At 47.5% G+C, this 26,294-nt stretch overlaps 2 protein-coding genes across 8 annotated transcripts; both read right to left on the reverse strand.

The window, feature by feature from the left end:
- Nucleotides 1–1,321: 1,321 nt before the first annotated feature.
- LOC138419304 (putative killer cell immunoglobulin-like receptor like protein KIR3DP1) lies at nt 1,322–8,846 on the reverse strand. 5 transcript variants are annotated; one of them, XR_011248932.2, is made up of 9 exons: nt 8,733–8,846; nt 8,557–8,592; nt 7,145–7,411; nt 5,930–6,229; nt 4,545–4,844; nt 3,536–3,586; nt 2,676–2,798; nt 1,897–2,079; nt 1,322–1,786 (listed from the first exon to the last, which is right to left on the reverse strand). XR_011248932.2 is itself a non-coding variant. In XM_069552023.2 (9 exons), exons 1-9 carry the CDS (start codon nt 8,764–8,766, stop codon nt 1,631–1,633), a joined length of 1,320 nt encoding a protein of 439 aa, XP_069408124.1. In that variant the 5' UTR covers nt 8,767–8,814; the 3' UTR covers nt 1,322–1,630. The 5 variants fall into 5 exon arrangements, 3 of the variants coding, with proteins under 3 accessions (XP_069408124.1, XP_069408123.1, XP_069408122.1); XM_069552023.2 differs by having other exon boundaries at nt 1,897–1,949; nt 8,733–8,814; XR_011248931.2 differs by having other exon boundaries at nt 8,557–8,844.
- Nucleotides 8,847–16,914: 8,068 nt separating this feature from the next.
- Nucleotides 16,915–24,580, reverse strand: LOC138419309 (putative killer cell immunoglobulin-like receptor like protein KIR3DP1). Of its 3 annotated transcripts, XM_069552030.1 has the most exons (8): nt 24,498–24,580; nt 24,322–24,357; nt 22,919–23,185; nt 21,727–22,026; nt 20,347–20,646; nt 19,328–19,378; nt 18,476–18,593; nt 16,915–17,599 (listed from the first exon to the last, which is right to left on the reverse strand). In XM_069552030.1, exons 1-8 carry the CDS (start codon nt 24,529–24,531, stop codon nt 17,551–17,553), a joined length of 1,155 nt encoding a protein of 384 aa, XP_069408131.1. In that variant the 5' UTR covers nt 24,532–24,580; the 3' UTR covers nt 16,915–17,550. The 3 variants fall into 3 exon arrangements, with proteins under 3 accessions (XP_069408131.1, XP_069408130.1, XP_069408129.1); XM_069552029.2 differs by having other exon boundaries at nt 16,915–17,438; nt 24,322–24,544; XM_069552028.2 differs by having other exon boundaries at nt 24,322–24,544.
- Nucleotides 24,581–26,294: the final 1,714 nt, after the last annotated feature.

Here is a 26,294-nt window from a genome sequence, read left to right on the forward strand (position 1 = left end):
ACTCAATAATAGTGGGAGACTTTAATACCTCACTCACACCTATGGATAGAGCAACTAAACAGAAAATTAACAAGGAAACACAAACTTTAAATGATACAATGGACCAGTTAGACCTAATTGATATCTATAGGACATTTCACCCCAAAACAATGAATTTCACCTTTTTCTCAAGTGCACATGGAAGCTTCTCCAGGATAGATCACATCCTGGGTCATAAATCCAGCCTTGGTAAATTAAAAAAATTTTGAAATCATCCCAAACATCTTTTCTGACTACAATGCTGTGGTCAGATTACATGTCAAGATTAGATTAGATGTCAATTACAGGAAAAAAAAACCTATTAAAAATTCCAGCATATGGAGGCTATACAACATGCTTCTGAGTAACCAACAAATCACAGAAGAAATCTAAATATGCATAGAAATGAATGAAAACACAGTAACCCAAAACCTATGGGACACTGTAAAAGCAATGCTAAGGGGAAGGTTCATAGCAATACAGGCTTACCCCAAGAAACAAGAAAAAAGTCAAATAAATAACCTAACTCTCCACCTAAAGCAACTAGAAAAGGAAGAAATGATGAACCCCAGGGTTAGTAGAAGGAAAGAAATCTTAAAAATTAGGGCAGAAATAAATGCAAAAGAAACAAAATGATACATGCCTCCCAATGTTCATAGCTGCACTACTTATAACAACCAGGACATAGAAGCAATCCCAGTGCCCATCAACTGATGATTGGATTAAGAAGATGGGCTATATACATATACAATGGAATACTTCAGGTCAATTCCAGTATTTTTTTTTTTGTTAATTAATATTAAATATTTTAATGAGTAAAGTAAGTTACTTTGTTTATTTAAAAAAATTTTATTTTTACTTTATTTTGCTTTGCAATACTGTAATGGTTTTGCCATACATTGACAATCCTATGCACACAGGAGCCTAGGCAACTATAGTCCATGAGTCGCAAAAATGACTGAATTGACTTAGCATGCATGTATTCAGCCTAATATGGTTAGTGGCACCATACTGGCTCTCTCAGTGTATACTTCATCTTTTTATTTTGCCAACTAGCATTATTATTTTTTTCATGGAAAGCATTTTATTTTAAATATAGCAGTGTGCACATGTCAATCCCAAACTCCCCTCTATCTGTCCCCCCACTCCTCCCCTCTGGTAACTCTAAGTTTGTTTCTCTAAGTCTACAAGTCTGTTTCAGTCTTGTAAATAAGTCTACCCTTGTAAAATATTACTGAATAGAGGGGTTTGCTTTTATTCATTTTGTTTTATTTTAAACTGAATAATTTGAAGAATCAACTGGCAAGTTTTTTATGCTTTATTGGAATTTTAGAAAAAGTAGGGTGATCATGATAAGCTACCTAGTATGAGCAATTGATTAGAGCATCTCCCCAAGCAGTGACATAGTTACAATAGAGTCCTGGAATAGCTAGGAGATTATTAAGAAGTGGTGGGATTTTTTAAGATGATACTATAATTCTTGGACTCCACTCCTCACCTCAGAGCTGCTGGGCTGCTTTGGAGGAGAAGGAGTGTCCACGAGGAACCCCTTTAACAAGAGATCTAGGTCCTTGATTTCTAACACTCTGTGTGCTCAGAGGATGGGGCCAAGTCAGGGCTCAGCATGGTCTTGGTTTATGTTGAATTCCTCATAGATAATGGGCTCGGTGGAGGGGTGCATGGGCCTCAGGGAAGTGGGAGTGGACTGTCTCTTGGAGAGGGTCCCGAGGTCCAAGTGAGCATATATCATGTCTTCTGCTGCAGAGTCCTGAGAGGAGAGAGGTGAGAATGATGGACTGACACATGATCTTCGAAGGCTGGGCCACTGGGCATTGGAGGGGCTCAGACTATGGCAAAGGTTTGGGGTGGAGGACTCACCTCGCCATTCACTGTTCTGTCTTCCATGGGCTCTCCTTCCATGATGGCAACATCTGAGAATGGAAGAGAGTCAAGGCTCTTCAGGGTGGAGGCAGTTATTCCAGACCTCCGTAACACTGATAGTTACATCAAAGCCAGAAAAAGGCAGGGGTGTGCCCCAGGTTGCTGAGCCTGTCTACTCCACTAAATGAAAACAAAACAAAACAAAGCAAAACATTCCATATGCAAGCCCAGCCATTCACCGACTGTCTCAGGAACCTGTGCAAACCCACAGACCCATTCTACATCTTCTGTTGTGGACCACGCTCTTCTATATATCAGCAGGGTCCCAAGATCATGCAGGGGAGAAAAATGGATGGCTGTAGTTGAAGGGAAGAACAGGGCTTGAAATGTCCCTGGTGGCCCAGGGATTAAGAGTCAACCTTCCAGTTCAGGGAGCGTGGGTTCTATCCCTGGTGGGAGAATTGAGATCCCAAATGCCTTGACGCAACTATCCTCAATGATGCAACTGCTGAGCCTGTGAGCTCTGGAGCCTTGAACTGCACCCCAGCTCCACAATGAGGATCCCCCATGCTGCAGCCAAGACCTGATGCAGCCAAGAATAAATCAACACATATTTTCATAAAAAGAACAGGGTTCCATGGGTCTCTGAAGATGTCCCATCAGGGATTACAACAATGGAAAGTTTTTAACCTACAAGAAGTGAAAACGCCATTCTTTGCTATAAGCCCACTTCCCCCTGTGTCAGATTACGCTGAGCTCACCGCCTTCAGACTTACGATTTTGGGTAGAACACCAGTGACAGACAAGAGCAGAGAGGATGATGCTGATAGAGGTAAAAGCTATGGAGAGCCCAAGGACAATGTGCCACATGCTGGAGTGTTCTTGAGGAAGGGGTGCTTCTGCCAACAAGCAAACAGTAGAAGGTTTGGTTATTCATTGCACAGGCTGTGCCCCTACACACTGGATTTATTGTATACTTGAGTCAAAATGTCAGCATCTCTCAACCTGATCAGTTATGGTCTCCACTTCCCAGGAGGTACCAAAGCATCCAGGAGAGATGCTAGCAGTGGATGAAGTAAATGGGCCATGCAAAACTAGCAGACATCTGAACCAAGGTCCCCCGGGAACTGATGCAGTTTTTCTCTGCTGCCCCGTATGACAAGGCATGGTGATTTTGGTTGAATGTGACCCTTTAATCCACAATACATTTCCCCTCCATCCACATAGACCTGGAATGGAATCCTCAAGAAGATATGACGCTTCTATTTCTGCCCTGTGGATGCTTAGTTCACAAAACACTAACAGGAATAACACATATTGAAGGTGCTCCCTAAAATTCTCCGCCTGCCCCACCATCCTTCCCCAAAGATCCTGGGGGAGCGAGGGTGAGCATCTCCCTTAAGCATGGGGTTAGGTCACTCTGACCCGCTTTGTTCAATTTAGAAATTCCCAGTCACAGAGCATGAGAAGCTCAATGCCCAGTCTGGTTCTAGGCAGACCACAGTCTCAAATGCTGACATGACAGGGATGTTGAGGAGCCCAGGGTCACAGAGCTGGGAGGTGGTAGAACCAACACTCACACAGGAGGCCTCTGTTTTGTCAGAAGTTTGCTGAGACAGGAGACCGTCTGGCTTACCTTCTGTGGTGTGTGGATCCATGGTTGACGGGCAAGTACTTGTAGTGGATCCTAGGGGAGAAAAGCCAGTAGGGGTGAACAGGAACCTTCCTCATACCCACTGAATGAGGGCTATTCTTTCTGGAAGGTTGACCTCCTGCTTGTCCTTGACTCTGTCATCCCTCAGAGCACTGATGGGGGAGGGGAGAGCTTCTGGTCCCTCCCCATGAATGCACTGAGTAGACCCTCCATCCTGGAGACATGATGGTGGAAGGAGGCGGGAAGGATATGCCTGGTGGTGAAAGACAGCTGTAAGCTAGAGACATCCTCTCTGCTCTGGGAATGTCTGTGCTCCTTAATTGGAAAATCACCTGTATGTCAGAGGTGCTACTGGGAAAGCATTAAGAGCAAGGGGCTGATGCATCTCAGATCCTCCCGAATGAGCCCAGCCTCTCCTCCTCCTGGGTCTACCCTGACCCTTTTCTGTATTTGTCTGGATAGACAGGACTCTGGTGTGGAGCATCCATACAGGAGGTGGAAGAGGGCTGAGATGCCATCTACCATCTCTCTTCCTCTCTGGTTCTCATTGCCTCCATTTCTCCAGAAGCCCTAGGTTTCCCCTGACGCCAGCATGGAGTCCTTGATATAGAGCTCATGATACAGTAAGATATTATGCAAAAACCCAAATGGACTTTTGGCCCAGTGCAATCTCATTTTCTATATTGTAAAGCATGGGACTCTTCATGGGTTCTCCAGGCAAGAATACTGGAATGGGTTGCCATTTCCTCCTCCAGGGGACCACCGTTTGTCAGTACCCTTCACTATGACCTGTCAGGCTTGGGTGGCCCTGCACGACTGGCTCATAGCTTCCCTGAGCCCCTTCACCACTACAAGGCTGTGATCCATGAGGAGGAGATAGTGAAGGACAGAGGAGTCTGTCGTGCTGCAGTCCACAGGGTGGCAAAGAGTTGGACACAGCATAGTGACTGAACAGGAAGAACAGAGCATGGGCCAGGGAGAGATTCCTCACCTGTGACAGACAGGAACAGTGGGTTGCTGGAGTCTGACCACGAGTAGGGACTGTGAGTGAAGGAGCCGTAGCACCTGTAGACCCCGCTGTGGGCTGGGGTCCCAGGACCCAGAGGGAACTCTGCCTGGAGTGCTCCCCGGGGGACCCGCCCGGCAGCAAGCAGGTGCCCAAGGTCCTCCCCCTCCCTGAGCAGATGGAACTGGTCAAAGGCACTCTCGGAGCTGCAGACCAAGGTCACATTCTCTCCTGACCTCACCACGGGCCCCCCCTGGGCTGAGAGAGAGGGTTTCTTGGACCGACCTGGAAGGAGGAGACCTTGATCTCAGAGCACAAAGTAACTCTAGTCCTAAGTATAGGACTAAAGCCCTATGTGTGCAACAAGAGAGGCGCTGCAGTGAGAAGGCCGCCCACCGCCAGGAGAGAAAGCCCCACAGCAAGGGACACCTGGCACAGGGAAAACTTCAGAAATAACTTTAAATATGAGGTGCCATTTAAAATCCTCTTGAACAAATTAATAATTTTTAAAATGGATTGTCATTTAATGTCCTTTTTTAAAGAAAGAATATATGTATATGAATAACTGAATCACTCTGTTATACAACAGGAATTAACAACATCTGAATTCAACTAGACTTCAACAAACATAATAAGATAAAATAAAATTTAAAAATCAACCAGAAGTGCCGTTCTCTTGAAATAAACAGACTACTAACTAAGTAAACAGACTACTAACTACTGCTGGGACCATCAGAAAACGTGGCATTGAGCCAGAAGCAGAGGTTATGGAGTGCAAATTGCCAGAATCTCATTGGATCTTTGACCACCTCTTTCTTGAGGGCGTGTTCAGCGCTGCCCTGCCCACCCCCAGGGGCTGGAAGGGACTCTTTTGCAGTGATGGTTAGAGGGACCACTCCCCTCCTCTTTGTGCAGAAGGACGCATTTACTGAGAGACTGAGCAACGTCAGGGTGTCGACCTCCATCTCGATCACCCAGGGGCGGGACTGCAGGGCATCTGGTACCACAGTGTGCTGCTGACAGAGGAAGGGAGCTCTGAAAGCGGGAAACCAACCCGTTAACCAGCCATCAGTGGCTGCCTGAACAGGGAACTGCCCACGTCCCTGCTCTGGCACATTTGTCTCCGTTGGTCGTTCTTTCACGTTCTCGCTGCTTCGCTCTGTCACCGGCTGTGTCTTCCCCTTAGCACACGGCAGGGACTCTGTTCTCTTTTCCCTTCTGCTTTCACACCTCCTCTCTCTGGTTTGCTCCCTCTCCCGAGTTCGTGAGTGTCTCTGCACGCCTGTCATTCTCTCCCGGTACTGATGCTGGACTGGACACCAGGCCTTCTGTGACACAGAGAGCAGAAGGGACTGGCTGGCCACACTCACCTGTGATGATGATGTCCACAGGGTCGCTGGGGGCTGACCACTCATAGGGGGAGCGTCTGAGAGAGCCATAGCATCTGTAGGTGCCCGCACTCGCCAGAGTCATGGGGCCAATGAAGAAGTCAGCTGCGGCATACCCGCCAGTGAGCATCTGTCCAGGTCTCTGAGATAGCCCTGTGCTGTTTTCTTGGTGCAGGGTAAAGTTGTCAAACCACACCAGTGAGTGACAGCGGAGGGTCATATTCTCTCCCACCTGCACGAGGGGCCCTGGGTGGGCTGAGATGGTGGGTTTTGTGGACACATCTAGGAGCAAAGAGGTTGTGAGCTTCAGTGAGTCACCCAGACGTGGCGCTTCCCCTGACATCTGAAGGTGTAAATCTCCTCCCCGTTTACAAGCGGAGCCAATTACCCTTCCTGTGTGTCCTGTTGGGTTCTCTTTAGCCTGTTCTCGGGCTCTGGTTCATGCTTTTCTTTCTGGCTCATGCTTTTCTTTCTGGCTCATGCTTCTCTTCCTCCAGACCTCAGCCCCCTCTGTTTATTCTAAGCTGTTCAGCTGCTGGGTCTGTTCTCAGCCTCATGCATGCACACTCTGTCCCTTCAGTTGAGTCCGACTCTGTGCAACTCCATGGACTGTAGCCAGCCCGGCTCCTCTGCCCACGGGATTCTCCAGTTGAGAATACCAGAGTGGGTTGCCATGCTCTCAGCTTCATCCCATCCCTAATATGCGTGGTGGGGGCTGGGGTGGGTCTGAGGATGCATACCCTGGCTCCCTTCACACTCATCTAGAATGTGGGTGGTGACTGCAGGACGTTGGGATGGAGATGGAGAAAAAAGGGAACATTTCCCCACCTGTGACCGCATCTCATGCCTCTGGAGACTTTCCTGGGGCTCCTCCCTGGGGCTCCAGCTCCTTCATATGGGATTACAGCTCCCTACTGGGTGGCAGGTGCTGGATCAGGGTCTTTCCCCATCCTCCCTGCTGGCAGGCAGTGGCAGCATCCTGTCTAACTAATGCCTAGGGAGGCTCCTCCTTCCTGCACTGGGTCACCCCATCCCTCTATTCAACACCCTGAGTTTAAACTCTCAGAGTGGGTTCTCTGTCCCTGGTCAGGTCCTGGCTGGGGATCCTGAGGAAGTCTTGGGCTGCATGGTCACGTGTACCTAGTGTAGCATTGCCTGCAGGCACGGGTGTCCTGGGCTGGGCTGGACCCCTCTTACCTGTGACAACAATCTGCAGGGGGTCACTGAGTGCGGACCAGTTGGCTCCAGAACACATGTAGGACCCGGCATGTTCTCTGGTCACTGGGCCAAGGGTGAAGTTGTTGAAATAATGTCCCTGGAGCTCAGGCAGACGCCGTTTCCCATCTGTTTTGAACAGTGTGAATCTCTTAAGTGGAGAACGGGAGTGACACTGAAGAGTCACATTCTGTCCTAAGGGAACCATGGGGCTTGGCCAGGCGGACAAAGACAGCTTCTCATATTTACCTAGGAGAGAAGAGGCACAGGCTTTGAGAAGAAAATAGGAACGGTCAGCTCTCCCCACTGCCCTCGTGGGTGGGCTTCCTCTTTAATTCTACGAACTCTCCTCCCCTAAAGTGGATCACCCTAATGCTCAAGGACACCTGGACCTGGGGACAGACAGAGATTCACTTAACCCAGGACGGGCATCATGGAAATTCTCAGAACGTGAGTAACTCTTGGGTTGACAAAATGTTGAATAACTTTCCCTCAAAACACAAAAAACCTGGGGATCACTGGGCAGTGGTTATGGATTCCAGTGGTTAGGAATTGGCACTTTCTCTGCCAAGGGCCCAAGTTGAAACCCTGATCAGGGAACTGAGATCCCGCAAGTTGCACAATGAAGGCAAAATAAAACACCACAGAAAAACTGATGCATGGACAAGAAGCGAAAGGATTTCCCCGTTGCATTTGTTGTAGCTCAAAACGGTAAAGAATCTCCCTGCAAGGCAGGAGAGCAGGGTTCAGTCCCTAAGTAGGCAAGATCCCCTGGACAAGGAAATGGCAACCCCCTCCATATTCCTGCCTGGAGAATCCCATGGACAGAGGAGCCTGGTGAGCTACAGTCTGTGGGGTCGAAAGGAGTCGGACACGAGCAACTAACACTAAGACAACTAAGCAGTGAGAAAGCCACTTGCCTGCAAAGAAGGAAGTAAACCTTGACCCTGGCTCCTTTGTTAGCCAAACTACATCAAATGTGTGAGAAGGTCCAGGTGGCCCTGCCTGATAGCCAGACCCTTCCCTGGGGTCAGGTCCAGCGGGCTTCCTGCAGTTCCTGTTGTTAAAGGCCGGTTGGACATGCCATGAGCCACCTTGTAGGGGAGGGTCTATGGGATGCAGCCTCTTGCTCCCCTCTCTTGATAGAAATGGCATTTAGTGAGCCTAGCTCCCAGCTCCCAGACTTCACACTGTGCCTTCAGGTCCAGAGTCCAGAGCTGGGCTAACCTCTGGAGAGAGTGAAGATGAGTATCAAGGCCAATAGGAGGACCTGGGATCCACAGGACACACGGCTCTCACTGTACTCACAGGGGTCTCACCCCAACCCCCAGTGTCATCTGCATCAGCCACAACTGCTTTGCTCAACAGAGAAATAAGGGATGGGGAGGACTCACCCACAGCTGCCCAGGTCCTCAGACTCACACACAATCCTAGAAGGAAAAGCATGTCAGAGATGGCTTGTCCTGATGGACCCCATGCTCCTTGCACCCTCATCCAGGGAACCTGGTCAGTGGTGTGAAGACCTCCTAATTTCCACCATAAATTCTATGACCATGTCTTCTGGACTCACCGAGACCCAGGAAGCTGAGGAGTGTGGGGCACATTGCTCTGCTTCTGTGAGACAGAAGGCAGAACTGAGCAAAGCTGACTGAGTCACAGGATGCGGAAGGCGGGCGGTGCTGTTGGTACAGTCAGTCTGGCTCATGTCACATGGGAAGATGGCCAGCCTCTTCTCACTCCAGGGATGAAAGTCTGACCTGAGCCATAGCACTGGGCACGCCTCATGACCCGATCGTCACTTTTTGTTTCTCTAAACGCTATCAACGTAAGAGTATTCAAACAGATCTTGCTGCCTTTAGGAAGTAGTAACTGTGCTTCAGTGTATAGCATGCAGGAAGCTTTTCCCAAGCTCACGATAAATCTCATTAACCTTAACGCTTCACAGAAGAGAAATCACATGTTCCCACCTGGTATGTCAGGCTCAGTGCAGATTGCCAATTAAAGACTTTTATTAATAGAGACTTTTATCCTGCATTCTTATGAGAGGACCAGACATGCATATTATGGCTCTTTGAAAATATGAAAAGATTCTGCACTGTAATATATGTGATTAAGGAACTAACTGTGTTAGTTTCAGGTGTACAGCAGTGTGATTCAGTTACACATATACATGCATCTCTTGCTTTTCAAATTCTTTTCCCACTTAGGTAGTTACAGAATATTAAGTAGAATTCTCTGTTTTATCCAGTAGGTCCTTCTTGGTCATTCATTTTTAATATAACAGTGTGTATACGTCAATCCCAAACTTACAATATAACCTCACCCTGACACTATCACACCTGGTAACTGTAAGTTCATTCTCTGTGAGTTTGTTTTGTAAATAAGTTCATTTTCTCAGATGTCACCAATAAGCGATATCATGTGATATTTGTCTTTCTCTGACTCTTCTTCATCTGAAATTATTTTGTGACTGTGAGTGGAGACTTTGAACAGACAACACTCTCTCTGTCTCTCTCTGTTCCTCCCTTTCCAATCCAAGGACCACACATGTACACAAAGACAACATGTGTAAAGGTGACTGTGGTGTTTTTTGGGAGGGGGATTTGTTCTGCCTAAACAGGTGGACAACCTTGCTTCCTAGACACTCAGATGAACGCAAAATATGTGGAGTAGAGACTTCCAAGCTCCAGAATGCTTGAATGAAGGGCGTGTCCACAAATAATCAACTCCAAACTGGGACAAAATGGCCTAGCTCTTTCAGAAGGCCAAGGGCAGACATACACCCAGTTCAGCTGTTGTTCATAGACAGGAAAGAACCTCAGTAAGGGCTGTAATTCCACACCATTTTGCTGCAGGTGTGGATTGTTAACATTAGTGATGCTCCGGAAATAATAAATCTGGTCTCCTCTTGATTATTATGTATGTAATGGAGTAACAATACAGTCACCCTTCTTAAAATGTCCTTTTATTTACTTACTATCATGTTTCAGAATTGATCTGTATTCTTTGTCATTTCAGTTTGTGCATTTTTACTGCCATGTAGTGTTGCATTGCAGAGATATAAACCACAAATTTTCAAAAATTAAAAAAATGTATTGAAGCATAGTTAATTTCTGCCATACAATGAATTGATTCAGCTCAACATATATATTCTTTTCCATTATGATTTATGGCAAGATACTGAATAGAATTCCCTGTGCCATACTGTAGGACCTCATTCTTTATCCATTCTCTGTATAAATAGATTGCATCTGCTCATCCCAAGCTCCCAGTGCTTCCCTCCTTGGCAGCCACAAGCCTGTTCTCTATGTCTGTCAGTCTGTTCCTGTTTCATTGATATGTTCCTTTTAGATTCCACATACGGGTGATATCACAGGAAAATTGTCTTTCTCTTTCTGTCTACTTCACTTAATATGTTAATCTCCAGGTCCATCCATGCTGCTGCAAACGGCATGATTTCATTCTCTAAATGTCTGAGTGGTGTTCCATTCTCTGTGTGTATAAGCAGATACATCTTCTTTATCCATTCATCTGTCGATGGACAATTAGGCTGTTCCCATGTTTTGGCTATTGTAAGTTTTGCTGCTATGAACATAGGGGTGCATCAATCTTTTCAAGGTATAGGTTTTTCCAGATATATGCTCAGGACTGGAATTGTTGGATCATATGGAAACTCTGTTTTTACTTTTTTGAGGCACTGCCATACTGTTTTCCACAGTGGCTGTACCAGTTTACACTCCCCCAACAGTGTAAGAGGGTTTCCCTCTTCTCCACACCCTCTCCAGCATCTATTATGCATCAAGTGTCTAATGATGGCCATTCTGATCGGTATGAGGTGGTACCTCCTTGCAGTGTCGATTTGCCTTTCTCTGCTAATTAGCAATGCTGAGCATCTTTTCATATGCCTGTTGGCCATCTGCGTATCTTCTTTTAAACCACAGATATCAATTGTGAGAGTGACGTTTATGGATTTTGTTTAGAATGAACAACACCTCTGCTAATGTCTCATGAATGCGCTCTGATTCCAACCTCACGTTGCTTGTCAAGGGACAGAGTGATGAGGTCTTCAGGAAAGGAAAGCCAGCAGACCAACGAGATGGCGAACTTGTGCCCCATAGAATCATCTTACCTGAGTTAGAGGGGCTTTTTGGGGAGTGAGAGGGATGGTCCAACAGTGTTTATTGAATGTAAAATAACCCTAGCCTATGGGGAAGAAAATTCCAAGCAGAAGGGAGAACAATATAGATTAAATACCCACATGTGAACTCACACTTTCACGCTTACACACACACATACACTAAAAGGGGAGGAAGTGTGGCTGGTTGTTGCAATTTTTAATTAACTAATTGCTGCTTTGTGTTGGGTCCTCGTCTCTGTGCACAGGCTTTCTCTAGGTGTGGGAAGGGGGCTGCTCTTTGCTGTCGAGCAGGGTCTCTCATCGCCGTGGCTTCTCTTGTTGTGGAGCACCCGCTCTAGGCACATGGGCTTGTGGCCCACGGGTTTGACTGCACTGAGGCACGTGGAATTCTCCGGGTCTCGGGATCGGGCCCATGTCCCCAACATGGGCAAGCAGATTCCCAACCAGTGGACCACCAAAGTCCTGTTGCAAACTTTTTTTCCCCTTATTTATTTTTGTTTAAGGACAATTACAATACTGTGATAGCTTCTGCCATACATCAACATGGGTCAGCCATAGGTATACTTATTTCCCCTACACTGTGGAAATCTTTAAATCCTGGAATCCTTTGTTCTTGAAGCTGTCCATGCTGGTCTGGTCATAATGTCGCTCTAAGCCCCCAACAACCTGTCTATTCTGCCACTTTTTATCACTTTACAAACGGTAAGTACTATACCTTTCAAGTTCAGAGCCTTGATAATAGCTTTAGTCCCACAGTCATGTCTGAGTCTTTGTGATCCCATGGGCTGCAACCCACCAGATTCCTCTGTCCATGGTGGTTCTCCAGGCAAGAATGCTGGGGTGGGTTGCCATTTCCTTCTCCAGGAGATCTACCCAACCGAGGGTTTGTCTCAGGTCTCTAGCATTGCAGGCAGATTCTTTATCATCTGAATCACCAAGAAAGCCCACCAGTAACATAATGCAATTCAATATTTCCTCCCACAATTAACATTGCCATTGTTTTCCATTTACTTTTATCATGGACATGGTGGGATTTTGGCATCATGCTTTCACTCTCAGTGTAGCATAACACTGACGTGGAATACACCATAAATTTAAAAATAGAAGTATGAATACAATACTAGATTTCTAATTAAAAAAACAGGTATGCAATAAGCAACAAGGATTTACTGTATTGCACGGGGAACTATAGTCAATATCTTGTAATAACCTAAAATGCAGAATAATTTGAAAAATAATGTACCCGTGTTTGTATAACTGAAAATCACCTTCCTGTGCACCTGAAACATTGTAAGTCAACTACACTCAATAAAATATGTATATTATGAGATTAAAAATGGAACCAGTGAAATAAATAAATTTTAAAATGAAATGAAAGAAAACAAAGTCACTCAGTCATGTCTGACCCTTTGCAACCCTATGCACTGTAGGCTGGCAGGCTCCAATGTTCATGGGGTTTTCCACGCAAGAATGCTGGAATGCATCACCATTTCCATCTCTAAATAGTGCAGGCCAACTGCAGCATACTCCCTGATGGTCTGTGTGCTCACTTTCACATTCCAACTCTGCATACGGTGTATTCACATGGGCACCCTGAGCTGCTCCAGAGTCTCAGCCCAGATGGTGAGTTTGTGGAAGGTCCCTGGAAGGAAGTCAGAGGCTGAGTCCCAGGACCTCCCCACCCCTCACTCCCCAGCTCAGCTCAGGAACCCTTCCAGGTTTCACCAGCATCACTCTAGAATCCCAGTGCCCACACCTCGCCACCCAGAAGTTCCCAGGGCTCAAGTGAGACATGGGTCCCGGGAGCCCTGTGAGGACCCACCTGCAGGGTTCGTGGTCCTCTGGCCCAGACTCAGCCCTGGAATTGAGAGATTTGCCACTGAAAGCTTGGGCTGATTCTCTCCCCATCAGGATCCCTGGCCCCTACAGCTGCCTGAGCCCTGAGGTTCCCATGAGCTGGGGGCAGGGTGGGCATCCTTTGCCCTCTTGCAGTCCCCTCCCTGCCCTGCACATCTGGCCGCGGAGGAGAAGCTCAGAGAGGATGGAAGCATGTCTGCAGCTCTGAGCGCCCAGCTGCCCCCACCCCTGCCCTGTACAGATGAGGAGACCACGGGGCCCCAGAGGACAAACAGGATGCGGTCCCTGGGGGGCTGCACTGCCCCTCGGGGTTCCCACGGCCGTGGAACCACAGCAGGGGGCGGCCCCTCTGTTGACCTGGCGCCGATGTCTCCAGGCAGGGCTCAGGAGGCATCTCAGCCCAGACCTGAGGTCTCAGCTCTTTTTCTCTCTGCCCAGTCTGATCGCCTGCTCTAGAGGGTGGGACCCAGGTTCTCATCCTGAATCAGCCTTGGAGAATCTGGCTCCAAAGAGGGCTCAAAACTTTATTTTCCCAGTCCCTTCCAGAAATGGAATTTACTTTTCATCTTGGGTCAGTTCATAAATTATTGCAGAGCACCTAGTCTGTACCAGGCATTGGTGCCACACTGCAGAAATACACCCATGACCCAGGTAAACCCATCTTCTGTAGGTGCTTGAAGAACTGAGATTCTGCAGAATGAGGGCATCAAATGCTAACATTCAAATATTTTTTTAGAAGAAGATATATGACAATAACTGGGGTTCATGTCTACACTGTGAACATTCAGAAAAATGAAGATTATGACATCTGCTCCCTGCACCTAGAGGCCAAAAAAAAAAAAAAAAGGATAATTAGGGGAAAAATGGAAACAGTGACAGTAGCAACGCGGGAGCCCCAGAATGTCTTCACTTTAAGCGATCCTGACATTTCTTGGTAAAAGAGTTCTTGGGCAGTTTAGTTCTAAGCCAGGAGAGACATCAGCCAGAGAGCTCAATGAGCAACTAAGGCTCTGAGGAGCTTGATTTTCACCTCATTTGCCAGCTCAGTTCACACTAGGGTCCTCATGGTGTTATCCTGTTCAGCCCTCCGCTTGGTTGAGCCAAACCGCATTGTGCCAAAGCTGATAACTTAAAAAGCACAGCTTCTCAAATCTTTGCTTTGGTGAAAAGAAGCAAAAAAGACAAAACTTGCAAATATCGATGGATTAACACAACACATGCAAAGCCTCAGTGGGGCAAGTGTTCTCTCTGCAGCCCTCAGTGATCTGGAGTGGAATGCCCCGTAGAATTCTCTGTGGGGATGGCACTTTTTAACATCTGCTCTGTCCAGCACCATGGCACCTGGCCAAATGATGCTACTGAGCACTTGAAATGTGGTGGGTGTGACTGAAGAAGTGAATGCTCTACTTCATATACGTGTAGAGTCATTGTCTGTACCTCGTGGCTGGGTGACTACTTTATCTGCCAGTGCAGATCCAGACTGAGGGGGATCTTGTTGTCCTGTTTCTACCCCTTGAACCCCAGCACCCTCAGGGCACACGGCTGGGAAAATGCTGAGAGGCCTTCCCTGATGGTAAAGAATCCACCTGCCAATGCAAAAGACATGAGAGATGAGGGTTCGGTCCCTGGGTCTAGAAGATCCCCTCGAGAAGGGAATGGCAACCCACTTCAGGACCTTGAGTGGAGAATCCCATGCACAGAGGAGCCTAGCGAGCTACACATCATCCATGGGGTCACAAAGAGTTGAACATGACTGAATCGCCTTAGCACGCACACATGCAGCCTCATGTGGCAAGTGGCACCACGGTAGGTATCTCAAACAGAATACATCTTTCTATTTGGCCAACTTGCATTGCTTTTATTACTGTTTCATGGAAAGCCTTTTGTTTTAAATATAGCAGTGTGCACATGTCAATCTTAAACTTCCAGTCTTTCTCTCCCCACATCCTTCCCCTCTGTAACTCTAAGTTTGTTTTCTTCCCGGAGCCAGCGTGAGGAACTCCGCCCATGGCAAAGGTCATGAGGAAGGAGACTTTGGCATACGCAAAGGTGGGATTGAGCCTCAGGAAACCCCCTGTTCCTGAGCATTTACCCCCCAAAACCAGAGTCTGCCTACTTTTACTTATGCTGTCACCTACACCTCTGACTTTACGGGGGCTCTCCCCCATCACCATTTCTCTTGGAGAAGGAGTTACCTTGCAGCTCCAGTTAATAAAAATTCCTGGGTGTGGCAAGAGTGTTTCAACTTACAAACTCCTCTGAAGGTTCTCTAGCCTGCCTGAGCGGGTTCGTCCGGCCCCATGTGATTGTTTACAGCCTCCCAACCGTGAGAGGCACGAGATCCTTTAAAACTTTCTAAATGCAGACTCTTTTGAGAAGTTACAAAATTATTAGTATAGTATAGTGAGTTGATTAAGAATTATATTGGTGAAGGGTTTTTCATTTGTTGTGCCAATAATTCCTGCTAATTCGCTGCCCTGGGTGTGACAAGGGTGTCTCAGGTCAAACCTCTCCGCTGACAGACTAGCTTGTGTGACAACCTCTCAACCATAAACAGCACAGAGAGTTTGGAGTATTTTGAAAGTCTTAATTAGCATAGAGCTTTTGTCATTGTTGAGTCAATGATTGCCACCAGGCCTCCATATCCTTAGGCACCTGGGAATATATTAATCAATATATTTGGAATATAGAAAAGCAAATATAGTAGTTTTTGATGTTAGCAGTACTAGACTTTTTGAGTTAATGAATTTTCTCCTTTGTTATAGGTCACTGTATTTTGTTATAAATCACTGTGTCCTTGTTATGTAAAAATGTAACTTTATCACTATCTTAAGACTAAATAGATCTTAAGGGGAACATTGGTGAAGGGTTTTCATTTGTTGGGCTGATGTTTGCTGCTAAATCTCCACATTCCTTGCCCTTATAATGAATATAACTAGCATATAGGAGAAATAAGTATGAATCTTTAAGATTAATCATGTTAAACTTTAGGCTAAGTAAATTCCTTTCTTGATTATAACCCATTACACCCTCACCCTATAGGAATGCAACTTTATTTGGAGGGTGGCACTTGGCTTAAGAAAAAAATCACCCCTGGAAAAAATAAGTTTTCTGGTTGACTGACTGTTATCAGAAAGGGTCATAAAATGTCAGCAGGCCTCATGGCCAGAAGATGGGTGTAAAACCCATAAGACTTTTGTATAATTTTATATGAGGCACCTGATTGTGACAAGGGTCAGGTATGCTGACCCCCACGTGACTCTGTATTCATCCCTGTGTATAACAAAAAGTATATAAGCAAACCTGAAAAATAAAGAAATCGGATCAGTTTCTGGAAAGACTGATTCCCCCGGGTCGTTCTTTCCCCTTCTGGCTGAATTCCCATCTGGTACGTGGGTACTCACCAAGCCTGCTAACTTTGCCTGAGCTTCTAAGATCAGACCAGGGAGGCCTCAGTGCCTCCTTTCCTTTGGGAAAACGGAAAGACGCTTGTGGCCTACGTAGGTGGTGACTGGTATTCCATGTAAACCAAGTTATTCAGCCTCTTTTTCTCCACTAGTATTTCCTACTACACTATCCATTTCTAATCTCTCCCTATATCTGTAATTAAGTAAGTTTTTTCCTAGGAGGCCTACTCCATCTCCTCTTCGAATTACCTTGGATCCACCGGGGCTGGACCCTGGCAGTTTTCCAAGTGTACAAGTCTGTTTCTGTCTTGTAAACAAGTTCACCCTTGTAAACTATTACTGAACAGAGGTTTTTTTTTTTTTTAATAAAAAAATGGCTTTCTTTTATTTCAAACTGAATAATGTGAAGTCTCAACTTGCAAATTTTTATGCTTTACTGGAATTTTCAAAAAAGTAGGATGATCATGGTAACCTACCCTGTATGTGCAATTGATTAGAATAACTTCTCCCAAAAGGTTAGATAGTTAAAATAGAGTGTTTGAATAGCCAAAGGTGGTGGGATTCTTGAAGACGATCCTATAATTCTTGGACTCCACTCAACTTCAGAGCTGCTGGGCTGCTTTGGAGGGGGAGAAGGAGTGCCCACGGAGGAACCCCTTTAGAAAGAGATGTAGCTCTTCAATTTATAACACTCTGTGTGCTCAAAGGATGGGGCTAGGTCAGGGTCAGCATGGTCTTGGTTTACATCGAATTCCTCATAGATACTGGTCTCGGTGAAGAGGTGCATGGGGTTCAGGGGAGTGGGAGTGAACAGTCTCTCAGAGAGGGTCCTGTGGTTCAAGTGGACGAATATCACATCCTCTGCTGATGGGTCCTGAGCGGAAGATGTGAATGATAGAATGAAATGCAATCTTCGAAGGCTGGAGCATTGGGCATTGGAGGGGCTCGGGCTATGGCGAGGGTTTGGGCTGGGAGGATCCACCTCGTCATCCACTGTTCTGTCTTCCTTGGGCTCTCCTTCCGTGATGGCAACATCTGCAAATGGAAGAGACTCAAGGCTCTTGGGGTGGGGGGGATTCTTCTAGAACTCCATATCTTTGGTGGGGACATCAAAGCCAAAAAGCAAGGGTGTGCCCCAGGTTGCTGAGTCTGTCTACTCCACTAAATTAAAAAAAAAAATCCCATATATAAGCCCTGCCACTGATGGACTCTCTCAGGAATCTGTACAAACCCACAGAGCCCATCCTACATCTTCTGTTATAGACCATCCTCTAATGTGTATCAGCAGATTCCCAAGATCATCAAGGGGAGAAGAACAGATGTGGTTGAATGGAAGAACAGGGCTTGGAATGTCCCTGGTGGCCCAGGGATTTAAAGTCAACCTTCCAGTTCAGGGAGCGTGGGTTCTAACCCTGGTGGGAGAACTGAGATCCCACATGCCTTGAAGCAACTATCCTCAATGCTGCAACTATCCTCAACTGCTGAGCCTGCGAGCTCTGGAGCCTTGAACTGCACCTGAGCACTGCAATGAGGACCCCCCATGCTGCAGCTGAGACCTGATGCAGCTGGTACAGGGAGGGAGGTGGGAGGGGGGTTCAGGATGGGGAACACGTGTATACCTGTGGCGGATTCATGTTTATGTATGGCAAAACAAATACAATATTGTAAAGTAAAAAAAAAATAAATAAATTAACACATATTTTCCTAAAAAGAACATGGTTCCATCGTCCTCTGGAAGATATTCCCTCAGGGATTACAACAATGGAAATCAGTTTTTAACCTACAGGAAGTGAAAACGCCATTCTCTGCTATGAGCCCATCTCGCCCTGGGTCAGATGACGCTGTGCTTCCCTCCTTCAGACTTACGATTGTGGGTAGAACACCAGTGACAGTTTGGCTCTTCATACTTACTTTATGGGTAACCAGTGACAGACAAGAACAGCGAGGAAGATGCTGGTATAGATGAAGGCTATGGAGAGCCTAAGGAGAAGGTGCAGCTGGCTGGAGTGGCCTTGAGGAAGCCGTGCTTCTGCCAACAAGCCAATGGAAGAAGGTCTGGTTATTCATTGCATACAGCCTGCCCCTACACACAGGAGTTATTGTATCCTGTGTCAAATTGTGTCAGCCACTCTCAACCTGATCAGTTATGGTCTGCACTTTCCAGGAGGCACCAAAGCATCCAGGAGAGATGCTAGCAGGGGATGAAGTAAGTAGGCCATGCAACCAGCAGTGGTCTGAAACCAGGTCCCTCAGGCTCCCATGCCGTTTTTCTCTGCTGCCTGTATTACAAGGCATGGTGCTTTTGCATGAATGGATCTGCTTTAATCCTCCATATATTTCCTGCTCCATCCACAGATGCCTGGAATGGAATCTCCAGGAAGACACGACACTTCTGAACTGTGGAATGTTTAGTTCATAAAACACTAGCAGAGGAATAGCACATACTGAAGGTGCTCCATAAAATCCTCCCCTTGCCCCCCATCCTTCCCCAAAGATGCTGGTGGAGGGAAGGTGAGCAGCTCCCTTAAGCATGGGGTCAAGTCACTCTGTCTTGCTTTGTTCAATGTAGAAATTCCCAGTAGCAGAGAATGAGAAATTCAATGCCCCCTCTGGTTCTAGTACAGACCATGATCTCAAATGCTGACATGACAGGAACATTGAAGAGCCCAAAGTCACAGAGCTGGGAGGTGGTAGAACCAATGCTCAAATCAGAGCCCTCTGTCTTCTCAGAAATTTGCTGAGATAGGAGACTGTCTTGCTTACCTTCTGTGGTGTGTGGATCCATGGTTGATGGGCAAGTACTTGTAGTGGACCCTAGGGGAGAAAAGACAGAAGGGGTGAACAGGAACCTTCCTCATCCCACCAAAGGAGGACTGTTGTTTCTGGAAGGTTGACCTCCTGCCTGTCCTTGACTCTGTCATCCCTCAGAGCACTGATGGGGGAGGGGAGAGCTTCTGGCTCCTTCCTGTGAATGCATTGAGTAGACCCTCCATCCTGGAGAAGAAATGATGGAAAGAGGTGGGAAGGATATGCCTGGTGATGAAAGACAGCTGTAAGCAAGAGACATCCTCTCTGCTTCTGGAATGAGTGTCTATGCTCCTTAATTGGGAAATCACCTGTATGTCAGAGGTGCTACTGGGAAAACACTAAGAGCAAGGGGCCAATGCATCTCGGATCCTCCCGAATGAGCCCAGCCTCTCCTCCTCCTGGGTCTACCCTGACCCTTTTCTTTATTTGCCTGGATAGATAGGACTCTGGTGTGAAGCATCCATATAGGAGGTGGAAGAGGGCTGAGATGCCGTCTACCATCTCTCTTCCTCTCTGGTTCTCATTGCCTCCATTTCTCCAGAAGCCCTAAGGTCCTCTGACGCCAGCATGGAGACCTTGAGAAGGAGCTCATTGATACAGTAAGATATTATGGGAAAAGCCAAACAGCCTTCTTGACACCGCAGTGAAATTTAGTGTATTGTAAACATGGGACGCTTCATGAGTTATCCAGGCAAGAATACTGGAATGAGTTGCCATTTCCTCCTCCAGGGGACCACCTTTAGTCAGGACTCTTCACTATGACCCTTCAGGCTTGGGTGGCCCTGCACGATTGGCTCATAGCTTCCCTGATGTATGAAGGCCCCTTCACCACTACAAGGCTGTGATCCACGAGGAGGAGATAGTGAAGGACAGAGGAGTCTGTCGTGCTGCAGTTCACAGGGAGGCAAAGAGTTGGAGACAACATAGCGACTGAACAGGAACAACAAAGCATGGGCCAGGAAGAAGTTCCTCACCTGTGACAGACAGGAACAGTGGGTCGCTGGAGTCTGACCACGAGTAGGGAGAGTGAGTGAAGGAGCCGTAGCACCTGTAGACTCCGCTGTGAGCTGGGGTCCCAGGACCCAGAGGGAACTCTGCCTGGAGTGCTCCGCGGGGGACCCGCCCAGCAGCGAGCAGGCGCCCAAGGTCCTCCCCCTCCCTGAGCAGATGGAACTGGTCAAAGGTGCTCTCGGAGCTGCAGACCAACGTCACGTTCTCTCCTGACCTCACCACGGGGCCCCCCTGGGCTGAGAGAGAAGGTTTCCTGGAGAGACCTGGAAGGAGGAGACCTTGATCTTAGAGCACAAAGTAAGTCTAGTCCTAAGTATAGGACTAAAGCCGGAAGTGTGCGACAAGAGAAGCGCTGCAGTGAGAAGGCCGCCCACCACCAGGAGAGAAAGCCCCACAGTAACGGATACTCAGCACAGGGAAAAATTCAGAATAACTTTAAATATGGGGTGTTGTTTAAAATCCTTTTAAAATAGTAAATAATTTTTAAAATGGATTGTCATTTAATGTTCTTTTTTAAAGAAAGAATATATGTATATGAAAAACTGAATCACTCTGTTATACAACAGAAATTAACATCTCAATTCAACTAGACTTCAACAAACGTAATAAGATAAAATAAATTTTAAAAATCAACCAGATGTGCCATTATCTTGAAATAGACAAACTACTACTAAATAAACAGACTACTAACTACTGCTGGGGACCAAAAGAAAACATGGCATTGACCCAGAAGAAGAGATTAGGGAGTGAAAATTGCCAGAATCTCACAGGATCTTTGACCACCTCTTTCTTAAGGGAGTGTCAGTGCTGCCCTGCCCACCCACAGGGGCTGGAAGGAACTCCTTAGCAGGGAGGGTTGGAGGGACCACTCCTGCTCTCTTTGTGCAGAGGGGCAGGTTAAACTGAGAGGCTGAGCAACTTCAGGGTGTCGACCTCCATCTCAATCACCCAGGGGCGGGACTGCAGGGCGTCTGGTACCACAATGTGCTGCTGACAGAGGAAGGGAGCTCTGAAAGCGGGAACCAACCCCTTAACCACCCATCATTGGCTGCCTGAGCGGGGAACTGCCCGCGTCCCTGCTCTGGTGCATTTTTCTCCGTTGGTCGTTCTTTCACGTTCTCGCTCCTTCGCTCTGTCACCGGCTGTGTCTTCCCCTTAGCACACGGCAGGGACTCTGTTCTCTTTTCCCTTCTGCTTTCACACCTCCTCTCTCTGGTTTGTTCCCTCTCCCGAGTTTGTGAGTGTCTCTGCACGCCTGTCATTCTTTCCCGGTACTGATGCTGGACTGGACACCAGACCTTCTGTGACACAGAGAGCAGAAGGGACTGGCTGGCCACACTCACCTGTGATGATGATGTCCACAGGGTCGCTGGGGGCTGACCACTTATAGGGGGAGTGTCTGAGAGAGCCGTAGCATCTGTAGGTGCCCACATTCGCCAAAGTCATGGGGCCAGTGATGAAGTCAGCTGCGGCATACCCACCAGTGAGCATCTGTCCACATCTCTGAAATAGACCTGTGCTGTTTTCTTGGTGCAGGATAAAGTTGTCAAACCACACCAGTGAATGACAGCGGAGGGTCACATTCTGTCCCACCTGCACGAGGGGCCCTGGGTGGGCTGAGATGGTGGATTTTGTGGACACACCTAGGAGCAAAGAGGTTGTGAGCTTCAGTGAGTCACCTCAGTGCTTCCCCTGACATCTGAAGGTGTAAAACTCCTCCCCATTTACCAGCAGAGTCAATCACCCTTCCCGTGTGTCCTGTTGCATTCTCTTTAGCCTGTTCTCGGGCTCTGGCTCATGCTCTTCTTTCTGGCTCATGCTTCTCTTTCTCCAGAACTCAGCCTCCTCTGTTCTCATTCTAAGCTCTTCAGCTGCTGGGTCTGCTCTCAGGTTCATGCATGTATACTCAGTCGCTTCATTTGAGTCTGACTCTGTGCAGCTCCATGGACTGTAGCCAGCCGGCTCCTCTGCCCACGGGATTCTCCAGTTGAGAATACTGGAGTGGGTTGCCATGCTCTCAGCTTCATCCCATCCCTAATATGTGTGGTGGGGGCTGGGGTGGGCCTGAGGATGCATACCCTGGCTCCCTTCACACTCATCTAGAATGTGGGCGGTGACTGCAGGACGTTGGGATGGAGATGGAGAAAAAGGGGAACATTTCCCCACCTGTGACCCCACCTCATGCCTCTGGAGACTTTCCTGGGACTCCTCCCTGGGGCTCCAGCTCCTTCATATGGGATTACAGCTCCCTACTGGGTGGCAGGTGCTGGATCAGGGTCTTTCCCCATCCTCCCTGCTGGCAGGCAGTGGCAGCATCCTGTCTAACTAATGCCTAGGGAGGCTCCTCCTTCCTGCACTGGGTCACCCCATCCCTCTATTCAACACCCTGAGTTTAAACTCTCAGAGTGGGTTCTCTGTCCCTGGTCCGGTCCTGGCTGGGGATCCTGAGGAAGTCTTGGGCTGCACGGGCACGTGTACCTAGGGTAGCATTGCCTGCAGGCACGGGTGTCCCGGGCTGGGCTGGACCCCTCCTACCTGTGACCACAATCTGCAGGGGGTCACTGAGTGCGGACCAGTCGGCTTCAGAACACGTGTAGGACCCGGCATGTTCTCTGGTCACTGGGCCAAGGGTGAAGTTGTTGAAATAATGTCCCTGGAGCTCAGGCAGACGCTGTTTCCCATCTGTTTTGAACAGTGTGAATCTCTTAAGTGGAGAACGGGAGTGACACCGAAGAGTCACATTCTGTCCTAAGGGAACCACGGGGCTTGGCCAGGCGGACAAAGACAGCTTCTCATATTTACCTAGGAGAGAAGAGGCACAGGCTTTGAGAAGAAAATAGGAACGGTCAGCTCTCCCCACTGCCCTCGTGGGTGGGCTTCCCCTATAATTCTTCGAATTTTCCTCCCCTAAAGTGTATCACCCTAATGCTCAAGGACTCCTTAGGCCTGAGGACAGATAGAAACACAGTCAACCCAGGATGGGCATCACAGAGATTCTCAGGATATGAATCACTCTTTGGGTTGACAAAATGTGAATAACTTTGCCTCAAAACACAAAAAACCTGGGGATTCCTGGGTGGTCCAGTGGTTAGGACTTGGCACTTTCTCTGCCAAGGGCCCAAGTTGAATCTCTGATCAGGGAACTGAGATCCCGCAAGTTGTACAATGAAGGCAAAATAAAACACCACAGAAAAACTGATGCCTGGACAAGAAGCGAAAGGACTTCCCTGTTGCATTTGTTGTAGCTCAAAATGGTAAAGAATCTTCCTGTAAGGCAGGAGACCAGGGTTCAGTCCCTGAGTTGGCAAGATCCCCTGGACAAGGAAATGGCAACCCCCTCCATATTCCTGCCTGGAGAATCCCATGGACAGAGGAGCCTGGTGAGCTACAGTCTGTGGGGTCGAAAGGAGTCGGACACGAGCAACTAACACTAAGACAACTAAGCAGTGAGAAAGCCACTTGCCTGCAAAGAAGGAAGTAAACCTTGACCCTGGCTCCTTTGTTAGCCAAACTACATCAAATGTGTGAGAAGGTCCAGGTGGCCCTGCCTGATAGCCAGACCCTTCCCTGGGGTCAGGTCTAGCGGGCGGTCCTGCAGATCCTGTTGTTAAGAGCCGGTTGGAAATGCCACGAGCCACCTTGTAGGGGAGGGTCTGTGGGCTGCAGCCTCTTGCTCCCCTCTCTTGATAGAAATGGCACTCAGTGTGCTCAGCTCCCAGCTCCCAGACTTCACACTGTGCCTTCAGGTCCAGAGTCCAGAGCTGGGCTAACCTCTGGAGAGAGTGAAGATGAGTATCAAGGCCAATAGGAGGACCTGGGATCCACAGGACACGAGGCTCTCACTGTACTCACAGGGGTCTCACCCCAACCCCCAGTGTCATCTGCATCAGCCACAACTGCTCTGCTCAACAGAGAAATAAGGGATGGGGAGGACTCACCCACAGCTGCCCAGGTCCTCAGACTCACACACAATCCTAGAAGGAAAAGCATGTCAGAGATGGCTTGTCCTGACGGACCCCATGCTCCTTGCACCCTCATCCAGGGAACCTGGTCAGTGGTGTGAAGACCTCCTAATTTCCACCATAAATTCTATGACCATGTCTTCTGGACTCACTGAGACTCAGGAAGCTGAGGAGTGTGGGGCACATGGCTCTGCTTCTGTGAGACAGAAGGCAGAACTGAGCAAAGCTGACTGAGTCACAGGATGCGGAAGGCGGGCGGTGCTGTTGGTACAGTCAGCCTGGTTCATGTCACATGGGAGGATGGCGAGCCTCTTCTCATGCCAGGGGTGAAAGTCTGACCTGAGCCACAGCACTGGGCATGCCTCATGACCCGATCGTCACTTTTTGTTTCTCTAAACGCTATCAACGTAAGAGTATTCAAACAGATCTTGCTGCCTTTAGGAAGTAGTAACTGTGCTTCAGTGTATAGCATGCAGGAAGCTTTTCCCAAGTTCATGATAAATCTCATTAACCTTAACTCTTCACAGAAGAGAAACCACATGTTCCCACCTGGTATGTCAGGCTCAGTGCAGGTTGCCAATTAAGGACTCATTCATAGTGGAAACAGTGTCAGACTTTATTTTTCTGGGCTCCAAAGTCACTGCAGATGCTGACTGCCGCCATGAAATTAAAAGACACTTAATCTTTTGAAAGAAAGTTATGACCAACCTAGATAGCATATTCGAAAGCAAAGACATTACCTTGCCAACAAAGGTCCGTCTAGTCAAGGCTATGGTTTTTCCAGTGGTCATGTATGGATGTGAGAGTTGGACTGTGAAGAAAGCTGGGCACTGAAGAATTGATGCTTTTGAACTGTGGTGTTGGAGAAGACTCTTGAGGGTTCCTTGGACTGCAAGGAGATCCAACCAGTCCATTCTGAAGGAGATCAGCCCTGGGATTTCTTTGGAAGGAATGATGCTAAAGCTGAAACTCCAGTCCTTTGGCCACCTCATGCGAAGAGTTGACTCATTGGAAAAGACTCTGATGCTGGGAGGGATTAGGGGCAGGAGGAGAAGGGGACGACCGAGGATGAGATGGCTGGGTGGCATCACGGACTCGATGGACGTGAGTCTGAGTGAACTCCGGGAGCTGGTGATGGACAGGGCGGCCTGGCGTGCTGCAATTCATGGGGTCGCAAAGAGTCGGACACGACTGATCAACTGAACTGAACTGAACTGAACAGAGACTTTTATTCTGCATGCTTATGAGAGGAACAGACATGCATATTATGCCTTTTTGAAAATATGAAAAAATTCTGCCTTGTAATATATGTGATTAAGGAACTAAATGTGTTAGTTTCAGGTGTACAGCAAAGTGATTCAGTTATACAGATACATGTATCTGTTGCTTTGCAAATTCTTTTCCCACTTAGGTAGTTACAGAATATTAAGTAGAATTCTCTGTTTCATACAGTAGGTCCTTGTTGGTCATCCATTTTTAATGTAACCATGTGTATACTTCAATACCAAACTTACAATATAACCTCCCCCTGACACTATCGCTCCTGGTAACCATAAATTCATTCTCTTCGAGTCTGTTTTGTAAATAAGTTCATTTTTTTAGATGTCACAAATAAGCGACATCATGTGATATTTGTCTTTCTCTGACTCTTCTGAAATCATTTCGTGACTGTGAGTGGAGACTTTGCATACACAACACTCTCTCTGTCTCTCTCTCTTCCTCCCTTTCCAATCTAAGAACCATGCATGTACACAAAGATAATGTGTGTAAAGGTGACTGCAGTGTTTTTTGGGAGGGGGATTTGTTGTGCCTCAACAGGTGGACAACCTTGCTTCCTAGATACTCACACGAACTCAAAATAAGTGAAGTAGAGACTTCCAAGCTCCAGAATGTTTGAGTGAGGGGCATGTCCACGACAGTCAATTCCAAACTGGGACAAAATGGCCTAG

This window comes from Ovis canadensis, chromosome 14 (assembly GCF_042477335.2).
Source record: "Ovis canadensis isolate MfBH-ARS-UI-01 breed Bighorn chromosome 14, ARS-UI_OviCan_v2, whole genome shotgun sequence".
NCBI lineage: Eukaryota > Metazoa > Chordata > Mammalia > Artiodactyla > Bovidae > Ovis > Ovis canadensis.